Source organism: Centrocercus urophasianus, unplaced genomic scaffold (genome assembly GCF_019232065.1).
Source record: "Centrocercus urophasianus isolate 14NV4802_14NV808 unplaced genomic scaffold, USGS_Curo_1.0 seq_42, whole genome shotgun sequence".
NCBI lineage: Eukaryota > Metazoa > Chordata > Aves > Galliformes > Phasianidae > Centrocercus > Centrocercus urophasianus.
Window position 1 is genome coordinate 3,777,501 of NW_024885000.1, and position 18,746 is coordinate 3,796,246.

The 18,746-nt window shown below is 49.7% G+C and overlaps 2 protein-coding genes across 2 annotated transcripts in view; both read right to left on the reverse strand.

Annotated features, from left to right (window-relative positions):
* CDKN1A (cyclin dependent kinase inhibitor 1A) overlaps positions 1–3,781 on the reverse strand; it is a 9,088-nt gene extending 5,307 nt beyond the window's left edge. Inside the window, exon 1 of the mRNA XM_042833827.1 lies at positions 3,763–3,781. The gene's annotated coding sequence lies outside the window, so the exon portion shown is untranslated. The remainder of the gene's footprint in view (positions 1–3,762) is intronic.
* A 3,087-nt stretch (positions 3,782–6,868) lies between these two features.
* SRSF3 (serine and arginine rich splicing factor 3) lies at positions 6,869–12,728 on the reverse strand. Its single transcript, XM_042833765.1, has 6 exons — positions 12,609–12,728; positions 11,693–11,900; positions 10,831–10,965; positions 8,648–8,686; positions 7,910–7,996; positions 6,869–7,684 (listed from the first exon to the last, which is right to left on the reverse strand). Exons 2-6 carry the CDS (start codon positions 11,896–11,898, stop codon positions 7,657–7,659), a joined length of 495 nt encoding a protein of 164 aa, XP_042689699.1. The 5' UTR covers positions 11,899–11,900; positions 12,609–12,728; the 3' UTR covers positions 6,869–7,656.
* Positions 12,729–18,746: the final 6,018 nt, after the last annotated feature.

An 18,746-nucleotide genomic window follows, 5' to 3' on the forward strand; every position in this document is an offset into this window, starting at 1 on the left:
GGGATGGGATGGGATGGGATGGGATGGGATGGGATGGGATGGGATGGATGGGATGGAATGGAATGGATGGGGTGGGATGGGATGCGATGGATGGGATGGGATGGGATGGATGGGATGGAATGGAATGGATGGGGTGGGGTGGGATGGGATGGGGTTGAGATGCTGGTGTGGAACCAACGCACAGAGGAAATGGGAAGTGGAGAGAGGAATAGCATCGGGTCAGGCGGTGCATGGTCAAGTCTGCAGTGGCATCATCAGCAAAAAAGGGGAAAAAAAGTGTGATGAATGAGGAAGGTGGTACAGGAACTAAGGAAAAGCCCAAAGGTGACTCATGACGTTCAGTCCCGACAACGCATGGTAGGAAGAGGTGGGATGGGGACCAGGCAGGATGGGAACCGGGAGCAGTGCTGGGGACAGTGCTTCCTTCTCCCCTCCAGGTGCAGCCCCACGTTAGAGCTGTCGCCCCCATGCCATCCTTACTCACTGCAAGGGCTGTCCCAAACCCCCACGGCATCAATGTGGGAGAATCCCTCCTTGCAATCTGCTTGGAAAATAGATCCCAAGGGCTGATGGCCAAAGAGATAGACTAAATGAATGCAGATCTCCTAACTTCAAAGTATCCTCCTTGTAAGGCACTTAAAAAACAGACAGGATGTTGCTATCAGGGCTGGGAAAATCCTTTGGGAGCATTTCCTCTCCCCAGGTAGGACCCAGAGGACACCGAGGGCAGAGGAAGCGGCCTCAGACACGTATGCAAACATTATTCACAGCAGGCAGGGAGCTGTGAGTCAGTCCTTGCTCAGCAGCAGTGGAGGAGCATGCCTGGGCACAGTTCCTCTGACATCACTGCTGGGGATGCAGTGAGCAGCACCCCGGTGCTGGGAGGCGGATGGAGGCTGCAGGGGAGCAGGAATGGTCTGAGCTGGGGGATGAAATGGGGCTTTGGGCACTTTGGTATCATGGAGTCACACAACCTGAGCCCATAGCAAAGAAGGTGCGCCAAGAAATCCCCCTGTTGGGTTGGGTTGCTGAAGAGAAGTCCGTGCTCTGAACTGCTTTGAATGCACTCCCATGGGAGAGTTTGCTAAAGGTGGGGTACAAAATGTCACCGACAGACCACCGAACCCAGCAGTGGCTGCAGGAATGGAGCAGAGCTCCTGGCCCACAGAGCTGCTTCAGAGCCTGGTGGTGCTGCAAGGTGCAATGAGACACAGATTGATGGGAAACACAGTGTGCCATTGGATGGATCCACGTAGAGGGGAGCAGCAGAAGGGCTCAGGCAGATGGGCCCCTTTGTGCCATCTGATGATGGCACAATGACACACCGCTACTCTTCAAGGCACCAGGAACTCAAGCTCTACAAAAGCCTCAATTTCTGCCCACCCTGATAATGAGGGGACTGAGATCACCGCGTCCGTTCTTTGGCAGTGCTTCCATGCCTCAGCACAAAGCCCCTTTGACCAGTGCTCCCAGCAAAGGGCCCTTCGTGCCCCACAGCCCTCCTGCCCTGCAAAGCGCAGCACCCCAAGGAGCAGCTGGGGCCGAGCCCAGCCCCAATGGGGCACAAAAAGAATCGACCCCCTCCTCAACACCCTTCAACCTTGAGAACACCCCAAAGAGGTGTGAAACCGCCTGGCTCTGAGAAGCAGAGCTCCACGTTCTCTTCGTGCATCACTAAGGATAGGTGCAGGGTGCTCCAGTGGGGACCAAAGCACGAAACAACACCGCGAGCATCCAGGCCCTCCTCAGCCAGATTCAGATCTCCAGGATTTTTTGTTATCTCTGCTAACAAGGTTTTTTGTTTCAAGGGGGGAACGTGAAGGCTCTTAATGAAACGCTCACGCTCCAGCAGAAGTCTAAATGAGCCCAGTGTTCGGCTGAATGGCGTTTATATTCCAGCGAAGGCTGTTTTCCCATCAGCTCTTTGAAGTGCCCAATTAAGTGATTTTATAACTAATAGGATTTTCCCAGGAAAGAAAGACAAGAATGACAAAACGCTGAATGCTTGATTAACTCTGCCCCTAAAAGAACTTGGATCGTGTTAATTGACTGTTTCCCTGCCATATACAGCCCTTGTTTGCTCCATTTATGAAGGCATTTTGATGAGACACCGGACCCAGCAGAGTGGAAATAGAGTCCCAGCGAGCACAAATTGCAGATCAGACAGGCCCTAAAACAAGGCTGCATACTGGAAATATTCCTGGAGCTATGAATTGTTTGCTTCATTCAGCCCCTCACTCATTTTCATCCAAGATTGTTTTTAGCCCCATTCATAGTCATTAACGTAATTGCTTCACTGACTTTCCATGAGCAGCTCGGCAGCTTTGTGCTGTTATTTTTTTTCAGCTGGCAGCAAAGGGGCTCATTGTTCCTCGTGCTTCTGTACCTGGCTGTGTGTTTGGGTGGTTATTTACTGGCTGCTCACGGGGTGCCAAATTCCCCTTAGATGAGGAGGACTCCAAGGACGGGGCTGCTGCCACCAGCAGAGCCTGGTGCTGCCAGGAGGGCTGAAGCGCAGATCTGCAGGCACAGCTCTGGGCCCTTTTAGATCCTCTTTACCTTCTTGCAAACCTTCTTGCAAAGGGGAAGATCAATCCAGAAGGTCCACAGCCTCCTGTCTCAGTCCAGCCCTTCCTCGCACACGGGAGAAGCTTCCCATTGGGGTGGCGGAGGAGGACAGGGACTGCTCCAACCTTCTGCGTGCCAGCATTCCTTACGGGCATCCAGAAGCATGCAGTGTGGGTTGGTGGTGCAGAGGGAAGCCGATGACCCTCGTCACCTCCTGCCAGCAGACAACACACACACACAGCACTGCCGATGGAGGCTGCCTTTCTGCACCAGCCGTGGGTTTGCCTGGAATCCACCAGGAGCACAGGCTGGTCCTTTACAGCCACGCGTGCTCCTACGGAGGGCAGCTGACTCACAGCGCCTGCTTTCAGAGCCCTGGCTCAGCACAGCACCAAAGCAACCAGCACAGCAGCAGTGGCTGCACTCATCATGCCCTGACTGCGCCCACGTGGAGCCCCAAAGCCCGGCTCTGCAGGACCAGCCCTCTTCAGCAGTGCCTCACCGTGTGCCAGCATCTCCTCACTCGTGCCACACGTCGCAGTGCAGGCAGGCAGGCTGCACGGTGACTCAGCCGCTGCAGAGCAGTTGTGTGCACAACATCCTACAAAGCCGGCGTGACAGCTGCCAAGGAGAGGCTCTGTTACACTTTCCTTTTCACACGTCAGTCCCCCCAGCAGCACCTCACCCCTGGTCTGATATGAGCGTGAGCTGATACGAGTGTGGGCGCACCAGGCTGAGGTGGAGCTCAGCCCAGCCCCACCACAGGAGGATGGGAGCTGGGAGTTTGCTGGTATTCATATAAACCCTTTTCCTTTTAGTTTCTTCTCTATGAATCCATACGGAGCCCAGGAAAGGTGGTTTGTTGAATTTGAAGGTGCTGTCAGTAGTGAAGCAGTGCTTCACCCGCCAGCAGTGACCCTGTGCAGAATCCTCCCTGTCCTGTAACAAAAATGAGTTTTGTAGACAACCAAGATGCATGAAAAGGAGCAGGAGGGAGAGAAAAGAGGTGATGAAATAGCATGAAAACCTGACAGCTTCCATAGAATTGGTCAAAAACCTCTCCACCAGTTCATGTCCAACCACCACAGTGCAGCAGAAATCCTCACAGCAGTGCTGGTGAGCCCTCAGCTCCTCAGCAGGACTTGTAGCCTGGATACCAGAATAAGCACTGACAGGAGCAGCAACAAACCACACCTGAACCCCATCTTCAGCTGCAGCAACCTCCTCCCAGAGAGCTTACAGCAGTCACACATGAGAAGCCCATCAATTCCCCACTCGGCAGCACCAGGAAGCATTCAGGCCGGGCTGCAGCAGAGATAACGCTCCTCACTCACAGCTGGTGGCAGCGATCTCCCAGCCAGCAGGAACGTGGCACCCAGGGTGACAGAGTGACAGCGTGCTCCACCCTGATACTGCTGCTCCACCCTGATACTGCTGCTCACCAAGCTGGCACGGACAAGGATGGAGGTGCAATGCTGGGCAGCTCCTCTGCTGCTGGCAGTGCTTGCGTGCCCAGAGGAGGAACGTGGGTCTGGTTGTTGTGGGATGAATCCCAGGGCAGCACGTGGGGTAACGGCGCTGAAAGCAGAAGGTGGCTGTGGAGGATGGATGCTCTCCTTGAAGGATTTCCTCCCTAAAAGCAAGCAACCCAAACCAGACAGCTACAATCGCTTTAAGGAGCAAACGGAATCGAGTCAGCGTGAAGATTTGTTCAACTAATAGTTATGTCAGCTTCTAAATTATTAAATAAGAGATGAATGAATCACTTGGGACATAGCGTTCTTACCGCACAGACTATCTGATGTTTGCCTGGATCTGCTGTTTATTGCAGCCCGTGTTTGTTTGACCAGCAACAGAACATAACCAACAGCAGTGCCAGGCAACACAGAACAGCCTGGGTGAAACTTCATGACCGAAATACCCAAACGGCATTTCTAGGAAGTCAGGAGGGTTCCTACAAAGGCCACCACAGCTGGGATGCTCATGGGGTTCAACAAATCAAAGTGCAAAACGCACACAGCTCACTGCAACACAACCCGCGTGAGCTGGGGTGTAAGGATGGAGCAGAGCCCTGCTGCGAGCAGCCAGGGGCAGCGCTGTGCAGCAGCTGGGCATGAGGCAGCCTGAGGAACCCCTCCAAGAGAGGAGCAGCTGAGAGCTGCGGCTGTGCAGCCCGGGGGACAGAAGGCTGTGGGGAGAGCTGAGAGCAGCCTTCAGTGCCCAAAGGAGAGGGTTGGTTCTACAGTCAAACCTGAGCTACCAGAATCGCGTTTCTCCCCTCGTTTGGTTCAGGAGGCTGTTGCTGCAGTTGTGTGTCCCAGCAGGACAGCGAGCCTGCCTTGAGGGCACGGCGTCTGCGGTGTGATGTGAGTGTGGGCACGGGGACACTGATCACAGCCAGCAGAAAGGGGAGGAAATGGGGCAAACTGGAAACGGACGTCATGGGGTGTCACACGAGGCGCTGTGGCAGCCTGTGGTCACACGGGGACAGCAGCGATCTGCTCAGGAACGGCAGGGAGAGAAGCACTCCTGGCACCGGAAGGTCAACACAAAGACCTCCCGGTTATTTAATATCAAAACAGATTGATGATGATTTTCAGTGCTCTCCACCACGCTGCTCCCAGTCCGGTTACCCTCTTACAGAAGGGAACTGGAAGGCTGAAATTCCAGAACACATCGTTGCATTAAAAATGACACTTGCCACTTACGCCCTATGAGGAGGACTGCACACAGCTCTCACTTACCCCTTTCTTATCTCTCTCTAGAAGCTGTTGATTTTGTTTCTATCTAAACCCCTCCCATCAGACCAAAGCAGTGGTACGCTCCATGGAAACCACCACTTCCATATATGTACGAAGCAGCAGTTCTGATCCAACTTCCTCATTCGAGTGAGCAGTCAACCACCTGAAACTGAGATATTTCCAGTTCTGCCATCTCTTGTGTGCAAAAACCACAACCTGCTGCTCCAGAGCATGCACTGTCTGCAGTGCTTCACAGTGCTTTCCCTCCTTTCCCCTCGGTTGTGGAAAATACTGAAGCGGGACGCCAGCAGAGAGGCTAACTGCCAGGCAATGAGAGCTTCAACCCTTCCCCGAATGAAACCCTGGGAGAAGCACACATTAAAAAAGGGAACTGAGCTGTGTGTGGCACAGGATGCCATCCCAGCCCTCGGCTGGACACGAACACAGATAACCCCACGGGAGATGGGCTGCCAACCTTCCGTGACCAAACCCAAACTGAACAGCGGCTGTTTGCCTTTAGGGTGTGAGCAGCACAACAGCGGGAGCAGCCCGACCTCTGCTGGGGGCAGGGAGCGCACAGCACTCAGCCGCAGCCCAGCGCCTGCTGCCCCCTGCGCGCTGCTGCTGCCCTGAAGGGAAGGGAACCAACCAACCACACATCCCTGAACCGCAGGGCTGCAGGTCAGCCTTCAACTTCCACCATGAGATGCAGCAGTCGTTCTCCACCACCAGCGCAGCCCTGCGTAGTGGAACCATCACACCAAATTAAATTCCTCACACAGCCAAACACGGACCCGTTTAATTCTGAAGGTCCCTACCATCCACGTGTAAAATGATTTCTGCGTAACCCACAGCTTCTCTGCATGCACAATGCTGCTCCTTCAGCAAAACTCCCAGGTGAGAGAACTGAACAGCTGCAAAAGAAACAAAAACACCTCACATCAGCAGCCAAGGTCTCCCCGATGCCACTGACAGCCATCAGTTGTGCAGCACACAAATTACAGGACCTCCTTCTGTCACAGCCCTGCACTCCAGCCTGCTGCCATCCTGCCCCCAGCTGGACATCAGGGCTGTTAGGTGTGATGGATTGAATCCAGGTGCACACAGTGAGAACTGCTGGGTCTCACTTCAGCCACACCATGGCTTTACACTTCAACTGAAGTCTTCATGCAAAGCTTACAGATCAGCACTTTCAGAACTGCTACTACAAATACCTCAAGATCACCAACCCACATCTAGGCTGCGAAAATAACAAACTTCCAAACCTCCAGCTGTGCTTCTTTACAGCTCACCTTTTGCCTACAGGCCAACCTGGCATTCCCACTAAGTTAACCCTGCTTTTATACACGTGTTGGAGACAAGAAGTCCTGCCCCAGAGGTGAGCTGTAAGTAGGCAGCTTTGAGGTTAAAGATGGTCTGACAGTGGAACAGCATTTTAACACTTCTCTGTTACACTGAGTGATGTAAGCTCTCTCCCCTGGAACCAACACCATAAGGTTAAACTGTTCTGTAGTGCTGATGTATGCAGCAGGCACTGGAGTTAAACGCTGAACAACAAGTTGTAACCAAAACTTTAATCCCAAGGATCTCACAAAAGACATTTTACAAGTGACATGAAAATTCTTGTACAGTAAAGAAATGTTTAATTCACAACTTTTACAATGTACCATTACACAGTCAACACATCCACTCCAGTCGTCAGTTCTGCTGTATATTTGGTCTATTCAGAGGTCCTGGAATAGATGGTCAAGCTATCAGCTATTTACGAAGCACTCTAGTCACATGAAGTATAAAATTAACTGACCCTACAAGCTAGAAAACTGTAGATCACAACACAAAGCAGCTCTGTTCCAGTAATGGAAGTCAGAACTAGAGCTGTGCTAACAGCAGCTCACAGTTCCCTTTAGCTCTGCTGGCTCAATGTGACTGCTGGTAACGAAGCACCTCCACACCTTGCTCTGCACCACCACCACCCTGCAACAAACAGCTCTGCTGCAGCTCCCCTCCACAAGCTGAACCCCAGCAATCACTGCAGAATGTCAAGACCAGAAACATTATCTACGCAAGACAAACTGGTATCCATTCAACACAGACAATTAAGTATAAGGGTACATTGTAAAAAGTGATTAATATTACAATTCATATGATCTGCTTAGAACCATATACAGATTCACATCTTTACATTTGCCACCTGTTACAAGATACAAGGAACAAAGCAAGTTCAACAGCTAAAACATTTTAAAAATGCACCAAGCTTTATGAAATTCCAAAACAAAACAATGTTCTGTACATACTCCCCCCGTACTCAGATCTGAGGACTTCCTGTACACAGCTCCTTCTCAAAGTCTTATTTCCTCTCATTTGACCTGGAGCGACTGGAAAAAGCAAACCAAGCACACATCAGTTTGAGCGTTGAGGGCAGCACATCCTGCTTCAAACCTCCCACCCCAACCCAGCACGTGGTAGACAAGCATTTCAAAATACTGTTCCAACCATTAAAACAGCATTTAATTCCAAGGTAAATGCCCTCAGAAGAGGCTGAGGATTGCCCTCCCCCACAGCACGTCTCAGTGTTACGAAGATGATTGTGAGCCACCTACCTGCGAGACCTGGAGAAGGAACGAGAAGGCTTATGGTTCCTCTCCCGTGAGAGTGATCTCTCTCTTCTTCTGTCTCTGGAGAGGGACCTGTTAGGGACGGCAGCACAAGAGGGTTGTAACACCAGAACTAAGCTGAACTCGTTAAGATGACATGGCTGCCTCAAGAGATTGCCTTTAGGACGTTCAGGTTTCAGCGAGGGAAAACCCTTCCAAGGCTATGAGAATAACCAGCTTGTGCCATCCAGTACAAACCAAGCTCACGTGAACAGGCTATGCTTTACTCCACAGCAGACAAAATCTGCCCAGTCAGTACCAACTAACAGTACCTCAGCTAGCTCACTGCACCAATATGTGCTTAAGCACCCTTTACTACACCTTATCTAATGCTACAGAAAAAAAAATCACATATAAACCCACTGTGCCTTCACTGCTTCACACACACAGCAGCATGTGAGAGCTCTGCTCCTCATCACCTGTGTTTGCAGCACAGCACCTGACAGAACTGGAAAGGACTCCAGTAACATGAAGTATATAAAGAGTGGGAATACTAAGCTGTCAACTGATAACTGCGGAATCTCCTGTAGCTGAATAAGGTCAAGCAAACCCATTTCTGCTGCGTGCTGAGTTCCAGTGATTATCTGGGCATCTCTGCCCAGATTCAACTCCAACATGAAGCCGTCTGCTGATCTCTTCCCTCATCTCAGAGCAGCCCACGGCCAGTGACAGATCCACACGTACCTGCTGCGGCTCCGAGAGAAGCTCCTCCTTCGCGGTGATCTAAAACCAGAAAGAGAATGTGAGGCTTTTTATCAATCCTTCCAGCATTAACGGGGTGAGGCATTTCCCAACTTGTCAAACTCACTGTTGGGCCCTGGGAACGTGCCAAGAATAACTGGCATCCATCATCCAGTAAAAGGCATGGAAAGATTAGGCAGTAAACAAAGCTCAGTGTGAACAGCACATTTCCAATCACCGTTTCACTTATAGCTAAGAATGCTTCATAGCAGAGTTGTCCAATGCAACACTTCCATTTCAACTAAATACACTGCCCAAAACACCACACCAAAGTCCCACAAGTGGTTCCAAAAAATAGCACAGACCAAATGTTTTGGAACCCATGCAAGCCAAAAAGGTCCATGACAAGACATAAAGAGATACCAAGTGGAAAAAAGTGAAAATGCGCTCAGTGTAAATATTGATAACGCCATTAAGTGCTACATTAGAACTGCATATCTGTGATTGTCATTCTTAATGCCATAGTGTGTTTAGACTACTTTTAAAAAGTAAATAACCTTAGCTCGGCCCAGTTCATCCCAAAAAGTAATTGTTTTAAGTTCTGAAAACTGTTAGTAAAACCGTTTAAAGGTGATAGGATTTTTTTTTTTTTTTTTGCAAGGAAAAGCTAAGTTTGTTAGAGCTTTATTAAAATTTAGCTTGGCATCTCACATGCAAATAGACTTGTTTGTATGTTATTTACAGTAAGACTTTCCATATCACCCTTAAAAGTTTCCTCAAGCAACATAGGTACGTTACCATTCAATTATGCACAGCCAGCCTTTGATTGAGAAAAGTAATTACTTATAAGCCGCTTACTCCTTATTTTAACCAGCAGTAAACTGTATAAGCAGGAAAAACTTACTAGTTTTTGGTTTCAACAAGCTAGAAATGGTGAGGTGAGGCTGCCGGACTGACTGCCAAGAAGAATTTGCTGAAAAGGTTTTGCCAGATGTTGCGTTGTATTTAGTTGGTTGGCGAAGGGGGTGTTGTGGATTTTTCCTGCTTTTTTGTTAGCCGAAGGCTGCTGCTGTAGTTGTTGTGAAGACATTTGGTAAATAAACAGCTGAGCTGATTGGCCGGGAATGTGTGGGCGGTCGAGGTGGCTGCTGCCGATTTGGTTAAGGTTGGAGAGAAGGCTGAGAGAAAACAGCATGCTCGGGAACCAAAGGGCGGTGCAACCTGACGACTGGCCATGCCTGGGTCATGTGAAACGACACCAGCCAAGCTGAATGGGGCGCGCTGGTCACATGACGCTGAAAGGGCTAGTTGGCTGGCTAATGCAGACTCAGAGGGTGGTGAGAAGAGACATGATGGTGACTCTGTAACGGGTTCATTTTTATTAATAGATGGACCAAAAAGCATAAAAAAAATGAAAAACAAGCCATCAGTACAACCGTCTATTAGCTAACAAATACTCCTAATGTGTTATTTTTCAACAGCAAAAGGGTAAGCTCGAAACCCTGACTCAGGAGGACTTCACTCACCTGCAACAGGCAAACTCAGTCCTGCAAAAACCACGCTGCAGACTTAAGCACCAGACAAACTAGTCTGGGACCAAGAACGTCTCAGTTACCAAAAACGCTGCTACATTCTAGAGCTGGGTTTGCAAATCTCAAGGGACAGAATTGCCACACGATGCTTTAATTTCAAACCGACGCTAAGTGCAAAGGTTCTAGATGTTCAGAGCAACTGTTACTCCATCTATTATTAAACAGCTGCCTACTTATTAAGTATTTAAACTGCGCAAACAAAGCGGAGAAACACATCTGCATGAAAATGCTTAGCTGCTGTATGTCATGTTTTGCCATTATGGAATAAAGGAAAGGAACAACCTAAGTTGAAGTATGGGGAAGAAAGGGAAAATGTGACTAGAAGATGAGCAGATTTTAAGAGGAGCGAGGATAAATCCAGGACAGAGGGCGCTGACTACCAACTTGCATAGTGACCTAAGGACAAAAGCCAACATTCAACACAACTTATGTTCACCTCCATTTTTTTTTATCCCCCCCTTTTTTTTTTAAAAAAGCGTTTGGCATCTCCAATCTGTGATCAAATAGATGAATGTTTTCAACATGCTTTTAAAAAGCCTGCTCCTATGATGCTAAGTGCCAAGAGCTCTACAAGTGTACTTCGACCCCGGGTACCTGCGGCGGGGAGGAGGACTCCTCCTGCGATAGTCATCTCGAGGGCGCCGGCCCCACGATGGAGGTGGGCCGCGGTTCCGACTCCGTTTTTCACCGTTGGAGAGTTCAACTCTGACACGACACCCACACAGGGTTCTGGGAAGAGAGGTTGACATTGGTTACATTTCCACCAACAACTATCTGCAAGAAACAAGAAAGACAAACTACAGAATCAGACGGAGAAAAAGGAATAGACAATAAGGGTTAACATTGCAGAGAAGGACTCTGGTGCCCCTGTGGCCAATGGTACCCTGGAGTGAGGGAGGTTCTCCTCCCCTCTGCTCAAACAAGCTGCCCACACAGGTGGCAAAGTCTCCATCTTTGGAGATATTCAAAACCCACCTCAGTGTTCTGCTGGGCAACCTGCTCTAAAGAACCTGCTGGGGAGCAGAACTGGACTGAGGGATCACCAGAGGTTCCCTCCAGCCCCTATGGGTCTGGGATTCTGCAATAAGCAAAGTATGCAGAATTCAAAGGAGACTACAGCTTAACAGATAAGAAGTCTGAACACTTCTGAAAGGTCACCATGCTCTTCAAGCAGGCAGAGCAGGAACCAGGCAGCGTCTCACTGAGATCTGCCTCTTTAGTAAGAAACTGTCCCGAACTTTAACCAAGTTGAAGTCACACCTAACTGCAGTTCCACTCTAAGACATAAAACTAACCATCCCAGTGCTATTTCGGGACCACTAAATAGGCCTATTCTAGATCATTGCTCAGATAAATACTGCAGAATGGATATGCTGCCAGCTGAAGCTTTCCAACCATCACAAGCCACATTCTCATTTTCACCAGATAAGCCCAACACACATTAAGCATATTTTACCTTCCATCAAGCTCTCTTACAGCATCAGCTGCATCACGTGGATCTTCAAATTCCACAAAGGCAAAACCCGGAGGATTCCTGGCCACCCACACACTGCGCAGTGGTCCATAGTAGCCAAACGCTCGCTCTAGTTCAGTTTTGTTGCCATTGTTCCCAAGGTTACCCACATAAACCTTGCAGTCCAGCGGACAAGAGTCACGATGCATGGCTAACACAAGAAAAAGGGAAAAAACTCACAGTTAGCAACATAAAATGTTGTTAAGGAAGGAATAATTCAGTTAGCTGCTTTTCTCGGGAGCTTTAACAGCTATATGGCAAAAACGTCATCCTCTGAATGCGGTGAGGGCAAGCAAGGATGAAACAAAAAAAAGCTCGCTGATATCACGCTAACTGAAGCTTATTATTTCAGGGATATGGGTTTACTTCCGTGCTCCCTACTGCGGAAGAGGACGCGGCCCCGCTCCCAGCCCCGCAGCCGGGCCTGCAGGGGGAGCGCCGCGCGGGATAAGCGCTCCATTGTTCTCGGACCGGGGAGAGCCGCCCGCGCCGCGGGGCCAGCAGCGCCGATCCCGGCCGCAGCCACGCGGAGCGCCCGGCCGATCCGTCCGCATCTAGGCTCAGCGCTCCGCGTGCGGCGGGGAGAAGCACAGCGCACCCCGGGACTCCCGCCCGGCCACGCCTCGCCTCACCGGCCGCAGCCGTGGAGAGAAAGAGCTGAGCGGGCTCCAACGCCGACCCGCGGCCTACCCGCCCTCTCCCCGCCCGGCTTCCCTCAGCGCAGCGCCGGCCCAGCTTTACAAAATGGCGGCGGCTCTTTGTTTGCCGCCGCCGGGCCCCGCCGCTTCCATCCGCCCTCCTGGGGAAACGGACTGCGGGCGCCGCTCCCAGCCCGCCCTCCGAGGATGACGGTCCTCACCGATGCTAAAAGGGAGGGCGCGCGAAGGGAGCCCGCGCTAAATTCGCAGCCGACTCGACCCTCAACGAGGCTCCCGTTCCGTTTTTCCTCACTGGACAAAATGGCGGCTGGCGCCCGCCCCGCCCGCCATTATATACGGGCGGTCCCTCCCACATGACGCCGCGCTGAGGCGAATCAGAGGGCGCCGTTCTTCTGATTGACAGGTCGCCGTGTGCCGCCCTCGCTGAACGCTCTTGTTCCCGCCGTCCAGCCCAAAATGGCGACGGGCGGGATTTTCTTCAGCGCTGGGGCCGCTGCCTGAGGAGATTTCCTGCCGCTCACCCCAGAATTCAATTTCGGGTGCTGGTTATTGAGGGAAGGCTGCAGACACAGAATTAGGAAAAAGGCAACACAGTCAGGAAGTCTTATTTCATCGGCTAAAAGGGACAATATTTATTTCCTGGTTTTCTCTCCATAAGATACATTCAGCTCGTGCTTTTTAGGATGTTCCATTCATAATTTGGGTTTTGCACCTAGGAAGAGCCATCGCTTTACGAGGGCAGAGGCTCTAAATAAAAGTACTGAGCAAACTGGTGTCTTTTTGGTATAGCTCTGTTATTAACTTCAGCACACAGTGTTTTATTTACTTCCTAAAACGTCACTTGGCAGCCATATCTGTAGACTGTATTTAGTCCAGACGTGCTAAATGAGATAAATATATCTGGCACAAGTGCAATTAATAATTTTCTGAGTAACGATGGGTGTAATAAAGCCTCCTGAACGCGTTAAAGCATAAGCGGTGTGTTTCCAAGCGAGATTTACGCAATCCTCCTCCACCTGCTAGCACCGTACCAGCACGACAGAATTACGCGGGTTAAGGACAGACAACACGTCCAATTCGCTTCAATGTTTGGAAGCCCGTTTGCAGCATCTCCTAAGAGCTTCTTGTCCGCAGAACGCCCCCAGGGCTCTGAAGCCGTCCCTGAGCCGACGCCAGCAGCAGAGGGCGGCATTCCCCGCTGCTGGGAACCTCCGCGCTGGGAGGCATTGGGCGATCCCCCTTCCTTTATGTTTTGTTTTTGCTTTGGGTGCAGGGCGAAGCTGAACAGATGTGACAGAGGTGGCACAAGGGACTGGTGGCTCTGTTTGGGCTTTTGTTTGTTTTGCACGCAGAAAATACTCCATTTGGGGAAGGGGAATCAGCCCCCGGTGTGGCTCCAGGGGAGGCTGTGCAGGTCACAACTGCCAGCCTTGCTGCTGTGTGTCTGATACTTCTCCAGGTCTGGCCTGAAATCTCTAAATGGAAAGTGAAACCTCTGAGCCCAACGAACTGCTGTTTGACTCGTGTTTTAATCCCCTGGAAGATGGGAGCGCTCTCTGGCATGATGTAATGGATTCGGGGATGATATTTACAGCAGCCCACACAATCCAGAGCATTGCACGTGGGATTCCTTTCCTCTCCGTCCCCTCTGGGTTGCACAGAATTCCCCACAGCCAGCAGAAAGAAGGAAGCCTGCAGCCCACTTTCATGAATCTCACCTCCCTCCAGCAGTTACCAAGGATGCTGCTCCGTCCTCCTGGGGCAGAGCGATGGCGGCGGCTGCAGGTTGTGGGGGTGCAAAGATCTCTGTGGCCCCCGGGTTTGCTGCCAGGTGTTATTCCCTCTGATCTCTCAATGAAGGAGGCCAGGAAGGGAGAGCAGCCATTCATTAGCAGCTGCCTCACCAGCAGCTTGGGGGAACTATATTTACTATCCGACTGTGGTCAGGCTGTTTCCTCTAAGCAGGGCGGTGCCTTTCGTTCCACACACCGCAGTGAGCAGCTCGGGTGAATTTCAGCCTGGTAGGCTAAAGAGAGCACAGAGAAAGTGGATTTTTACACAAGAGAAGCAGCAAGGCTTCTTCTATTGCTGGCGAATCACAGAAAATTGCACATGGGAAAGATGCACCTGATCTCTGTCCACCTCCCTGAAGACAGAGGGTCCCTCCTGCAGTATTGAATTAAGTTTTAAAGCCCAGGCTCGGGTCCCCTCTTGCTCTTTGCACATTTTCTTTGTTTTCTGTTCCCTCTCCCCAGCTGGACCTTCAGCCTTTCTCTTTCCCCTTTCACGTTCCCTTCCTCCCACACCTGCTGCCCTGGGAAAGGGCCTGAACAAAACAAAAGAATCACTCATGAGGAAACTGCAATTTGCACAGCTTTCCTCGCCCAAAGCTCACCCTGCAAAAGGTGGCTGAGCAGCAAAGGCAGTGGCCAATGCAAAGCCAGGCCTGGAAATGCCATAAGGTGGGAGCAGAGGCCTCTGAAGCTGAAAGTAAAGTCTGCAGGGTGCCCTGAGGCCCGAGGGAACTGTATTGTCATCAGCTGGTAATTCTGTTTGCAATTTGTGGTTGTGGAATTAACGTTTCCATCATAATCAGAAATATTAGCTGCTGTGTGTGTGGCTGTGGTGTAAGCTGTGCGATCAAGGCATCTCATGTTTTGCTTAGAAATGGTGCAAAGCACGGAATGAATCCCTGCAAGCATCTCTGCCTCACTGCGCTGTTCGTGCCAGTGTGTTTGCACTGAATGTTTGTGAAAACTGCACCGCTCCTGCAGTGCAGTCTGTTCTCAGACACCTCTCAGGGAGCTGGTAGGAAGGCACACAGGTTGATTTCTCTTCTTCGAGCCTTTGGGTGGAAACAAACGTCAAATGGAGGCATGTAGCCACAGCAATGCACTTTGGCCGTTACAGAATGCCTCAAGTGCCCATTTACTGAGCCTGCCAGCATCTCTGACCCACCTGCAGGCACTTGGCTTAACGCAATGCCTGTTCTCCTACTGCAGACACCAGTAAGTGCAGTCAATGGGAGCCCATTATGTGACAGAGACTCAAAAAGTTCAGGGACAAATTAGACCAGATGTTTCAGTCCTGACTTCAGTCCCGACTTTGGCCAATGCTCATTAATCCTTGAGGATGTAACTACGAAACTTTGCCTCCATGGGCAGATAATTCAGTGACACTGCAGGCTACCCTGGAAACTTAAGATGAGAAGCAGGCCTCTGCTTTAGCCACATTTAACAAATGTCATTTGTAATTGGTGACACACTTCATACCCTTTAATGAGTGACACTAACAATTGAGACTCACGTCATCAAGAACGCTTATTTGATTGCAGGGCTCCCAGCAAGCTGTCACGAGGAATGTAATAAAGAGCACCTGATGTCCACAGAAGCTGTGAGAATGTATGAGAAGGTGAGAGCACTGCTAGCAGGGCCTGGCCTGTCTGTGTTATCAGAGAATGCATTTCCACTCACCTGAGTCTGAATTCAATGGAATGGTGAGGTGGTGCCTATGGGAAACGAACGAGTAGCTTATGGGTACACCAAGCAAATGGTATCCTCAGTTCTTCCAGGGATTCTTTTCTCACAGGAGACAAATACATTCACTTTCATTTGCTTGGAGAAATAGGGTCTGGTTCTCTTGAGCAGATTTAGTGGTTCAGCCTGGTGCTCCCGTCCATCCATATCCTCAGTCCCCAAACTGTATTGAACTACCTGACTAGATAGCATAAAGTGAGTATCCAGACTTGCATCTCACTGAGTCCTATGGTTTCACATCAGAATTTGGCTTCTTGCCTGAGCTACTGCTTGCGTTTTTATCATCCACTAAGTTGATAAGGCCTCTCCATATCTCCCCACTTTGTAAAATCAAAAACAAAAACATCTTACTGTGCAAGCAATTTCAATGAGATTGGTGCTGAGCATTAAAATCCAGCGGGATCTTATTCACAAACCCCTCATATTTTCTGCCAGTAACTCTCCGTTCACACTGCATGGAGATTTGCACTACAGACTTACAGCACTGCTGATTCAGATTCCACCTGTGCAAACACTGCGACCTATTCACAAGTCCAAGAACACAGCAAAGCACACCAGGGAACTTTTTCACGATCACCAGTGGAACAAGTTTGAACATCCCTTCTTCCATCACCTCGGGGCACAGTAACACTGCATCAGAATGAAGGTCTTTAAAAAAAAACCAACACCCAAACAACAACAGAACAGGAGACAGCAGAAGAAAAACACGCTTCCCGCAATCTCGTCATCTTTTCCTTAGTCACAGCTGAACGCTTTAGAATCCGAGATTTGTTCTCATTGGCAATAGCCAGCTCTCTCCTTTCACTGACACGAGAGGAAAGGTCTTAGTCACAAAGTGCTGAAGTGATTATTGGTTCTGTGGTTCCTGGGCAGGTATAAAAGAAGGCGAAAGGCGCTCGCTGTCATTGCGACTGGATCCTCACGAGAGGTTGGCAAGGAGAGGCAGCCGTGCAGACAGAGCCTTCACTGCCATCTCCGCGAGACCAGCGGTGAGTAGATGCCAGCCCTGCAACTCAGGGGTGCTTTGTAGTTATTACATGATTTGCTGTTCATCACAGTCTGTAAGCATAGCTTAACCGTCGTGTGTGAGCAGATCTACGTTTGATATCATGCAGGATGTAAGCACGTCTGTACCTCTTACGTATCGCCATGTGCTTTATGTATCGTCACGTATTTTAATGGGAAATAGCATGCGTTCTTTCATGCCTAGTTTAATGTGAACAAATTGTCCACGGAAATCGCTCAGAAAGTAATTCTCTTAGATGAGAATAACCTCTGTACACTTTGCAGTTGCTTCTCTTAAGCCAGAACTCCACTTCCTTACAGACAAAATATCCACTATCAAACTAATCGGATCTCACGTGCAGTGGCTGATTTGGATGTCCACAGCAGCACTTGTGTTGCTCATGGAAAAGGCTGCATTACTCAGCTCCAAACCCCAGGGCTGTGTCTGCATTTTCACTTTGATTTGCACGGTCCAGCCTTAAACTCTTTTGAGTTTTGTGAGATGTTTTAAGCAGCAATCCTAATTGTTTTGTTACATTTCTGCTAAGTTTTTATCTTTCCAGCTCCACATGAAAAAGTCTGTGCCTGCAAATGCACAAGAGTTGGAAGCAGTACATTGAGATGTGGGAGAGGGAAAGGAGATTTAGGATTCTCAGCAAAGAAATGCATAAGTTTACCACAAAATCTCCTCATCTTTTACTGTTGTTCAAGTCCACACGTCTGATGTTCTGGGAGGTTCTGGGGTGATGTATCACTTAATTGCTCCACTTTTACTCGTGCTTGAAGGCTGAAATTCATTTTATCAGGTGAATGAATGACGAGAGAAGGAAAGACTTTTGGTCATACCTTCAGCTTCTTGTCCTGTTGATCAGATTTGAAGAAGAGAGAAAATGTTCCTGCCCCAGAGATCTCTGCAGATGGTTACATTTTTTGCAATCTTTCTTCTTGCCTGTTTTGCAACACGTCAAGACACTGAAAAGTAAGCAATATCACCCTTTTACTTAATATCATAAGCAGACTGCTTGCTTTTGATTTAAGAGGCTGTATTCTTCACTGTCATTAATTCAGGCGTAGCAGAAGAAAAAGTGCATACATTTTACTGCTTTTATGCAGTACAGAATCATACCAATTGCATTTTCAGATGCATGGATTATACTATATCCAGTGCCTTTCTGCTGATGCTTTTGAGAATAGTGTAGCAAAGCATGCAGAGGTGTGCAAGGCAAGTCACGGAAATGGCACATACTACAATTCCATAATGAGGCTCCCACTCAGACCCAAATCTGTAGCAGGAGCCTAGAGCTGCAATGGCTCATGTGCAGTGCTGATTTGGATGCCAGTAACAGCACTTGTATTGTTCATGGAAAGGGGTTTACTATTAAAGGTCCAATTTCCACCTTCAGGAACTGCCTGCCTGCTGCCTTGCACTGCAGAGCAGGCTCTCATGGGTCAGGCTGCTGGCTCTGAGCGTGGCATCAGGGCTGCCCTCCATATCCTACGCAAACCAGATCTCCTTCCTCAGCATAGAGAATCTAAGATTGATGGATGCAAAGCAGTGATTTTGAAATAGGAACAGAAAACCAGCTGTGCTTGTTTGCTAACTGAACCCTTTTTGCTGTTGCAGTAGAAGAGCAGTGACGGAGCACCAGCTCATGCATGATAAGGGGAGGGCATTTCAAGGGCTGAAGCGCCTGATGTGGCTCCACAACGCCCTGGGTAGCGTGCACACAGCCAGCAGCAGGGATATTTCCCTTTCAAATGCCATATGGGATTCACAGAAGACCAGAGATCCCTCAG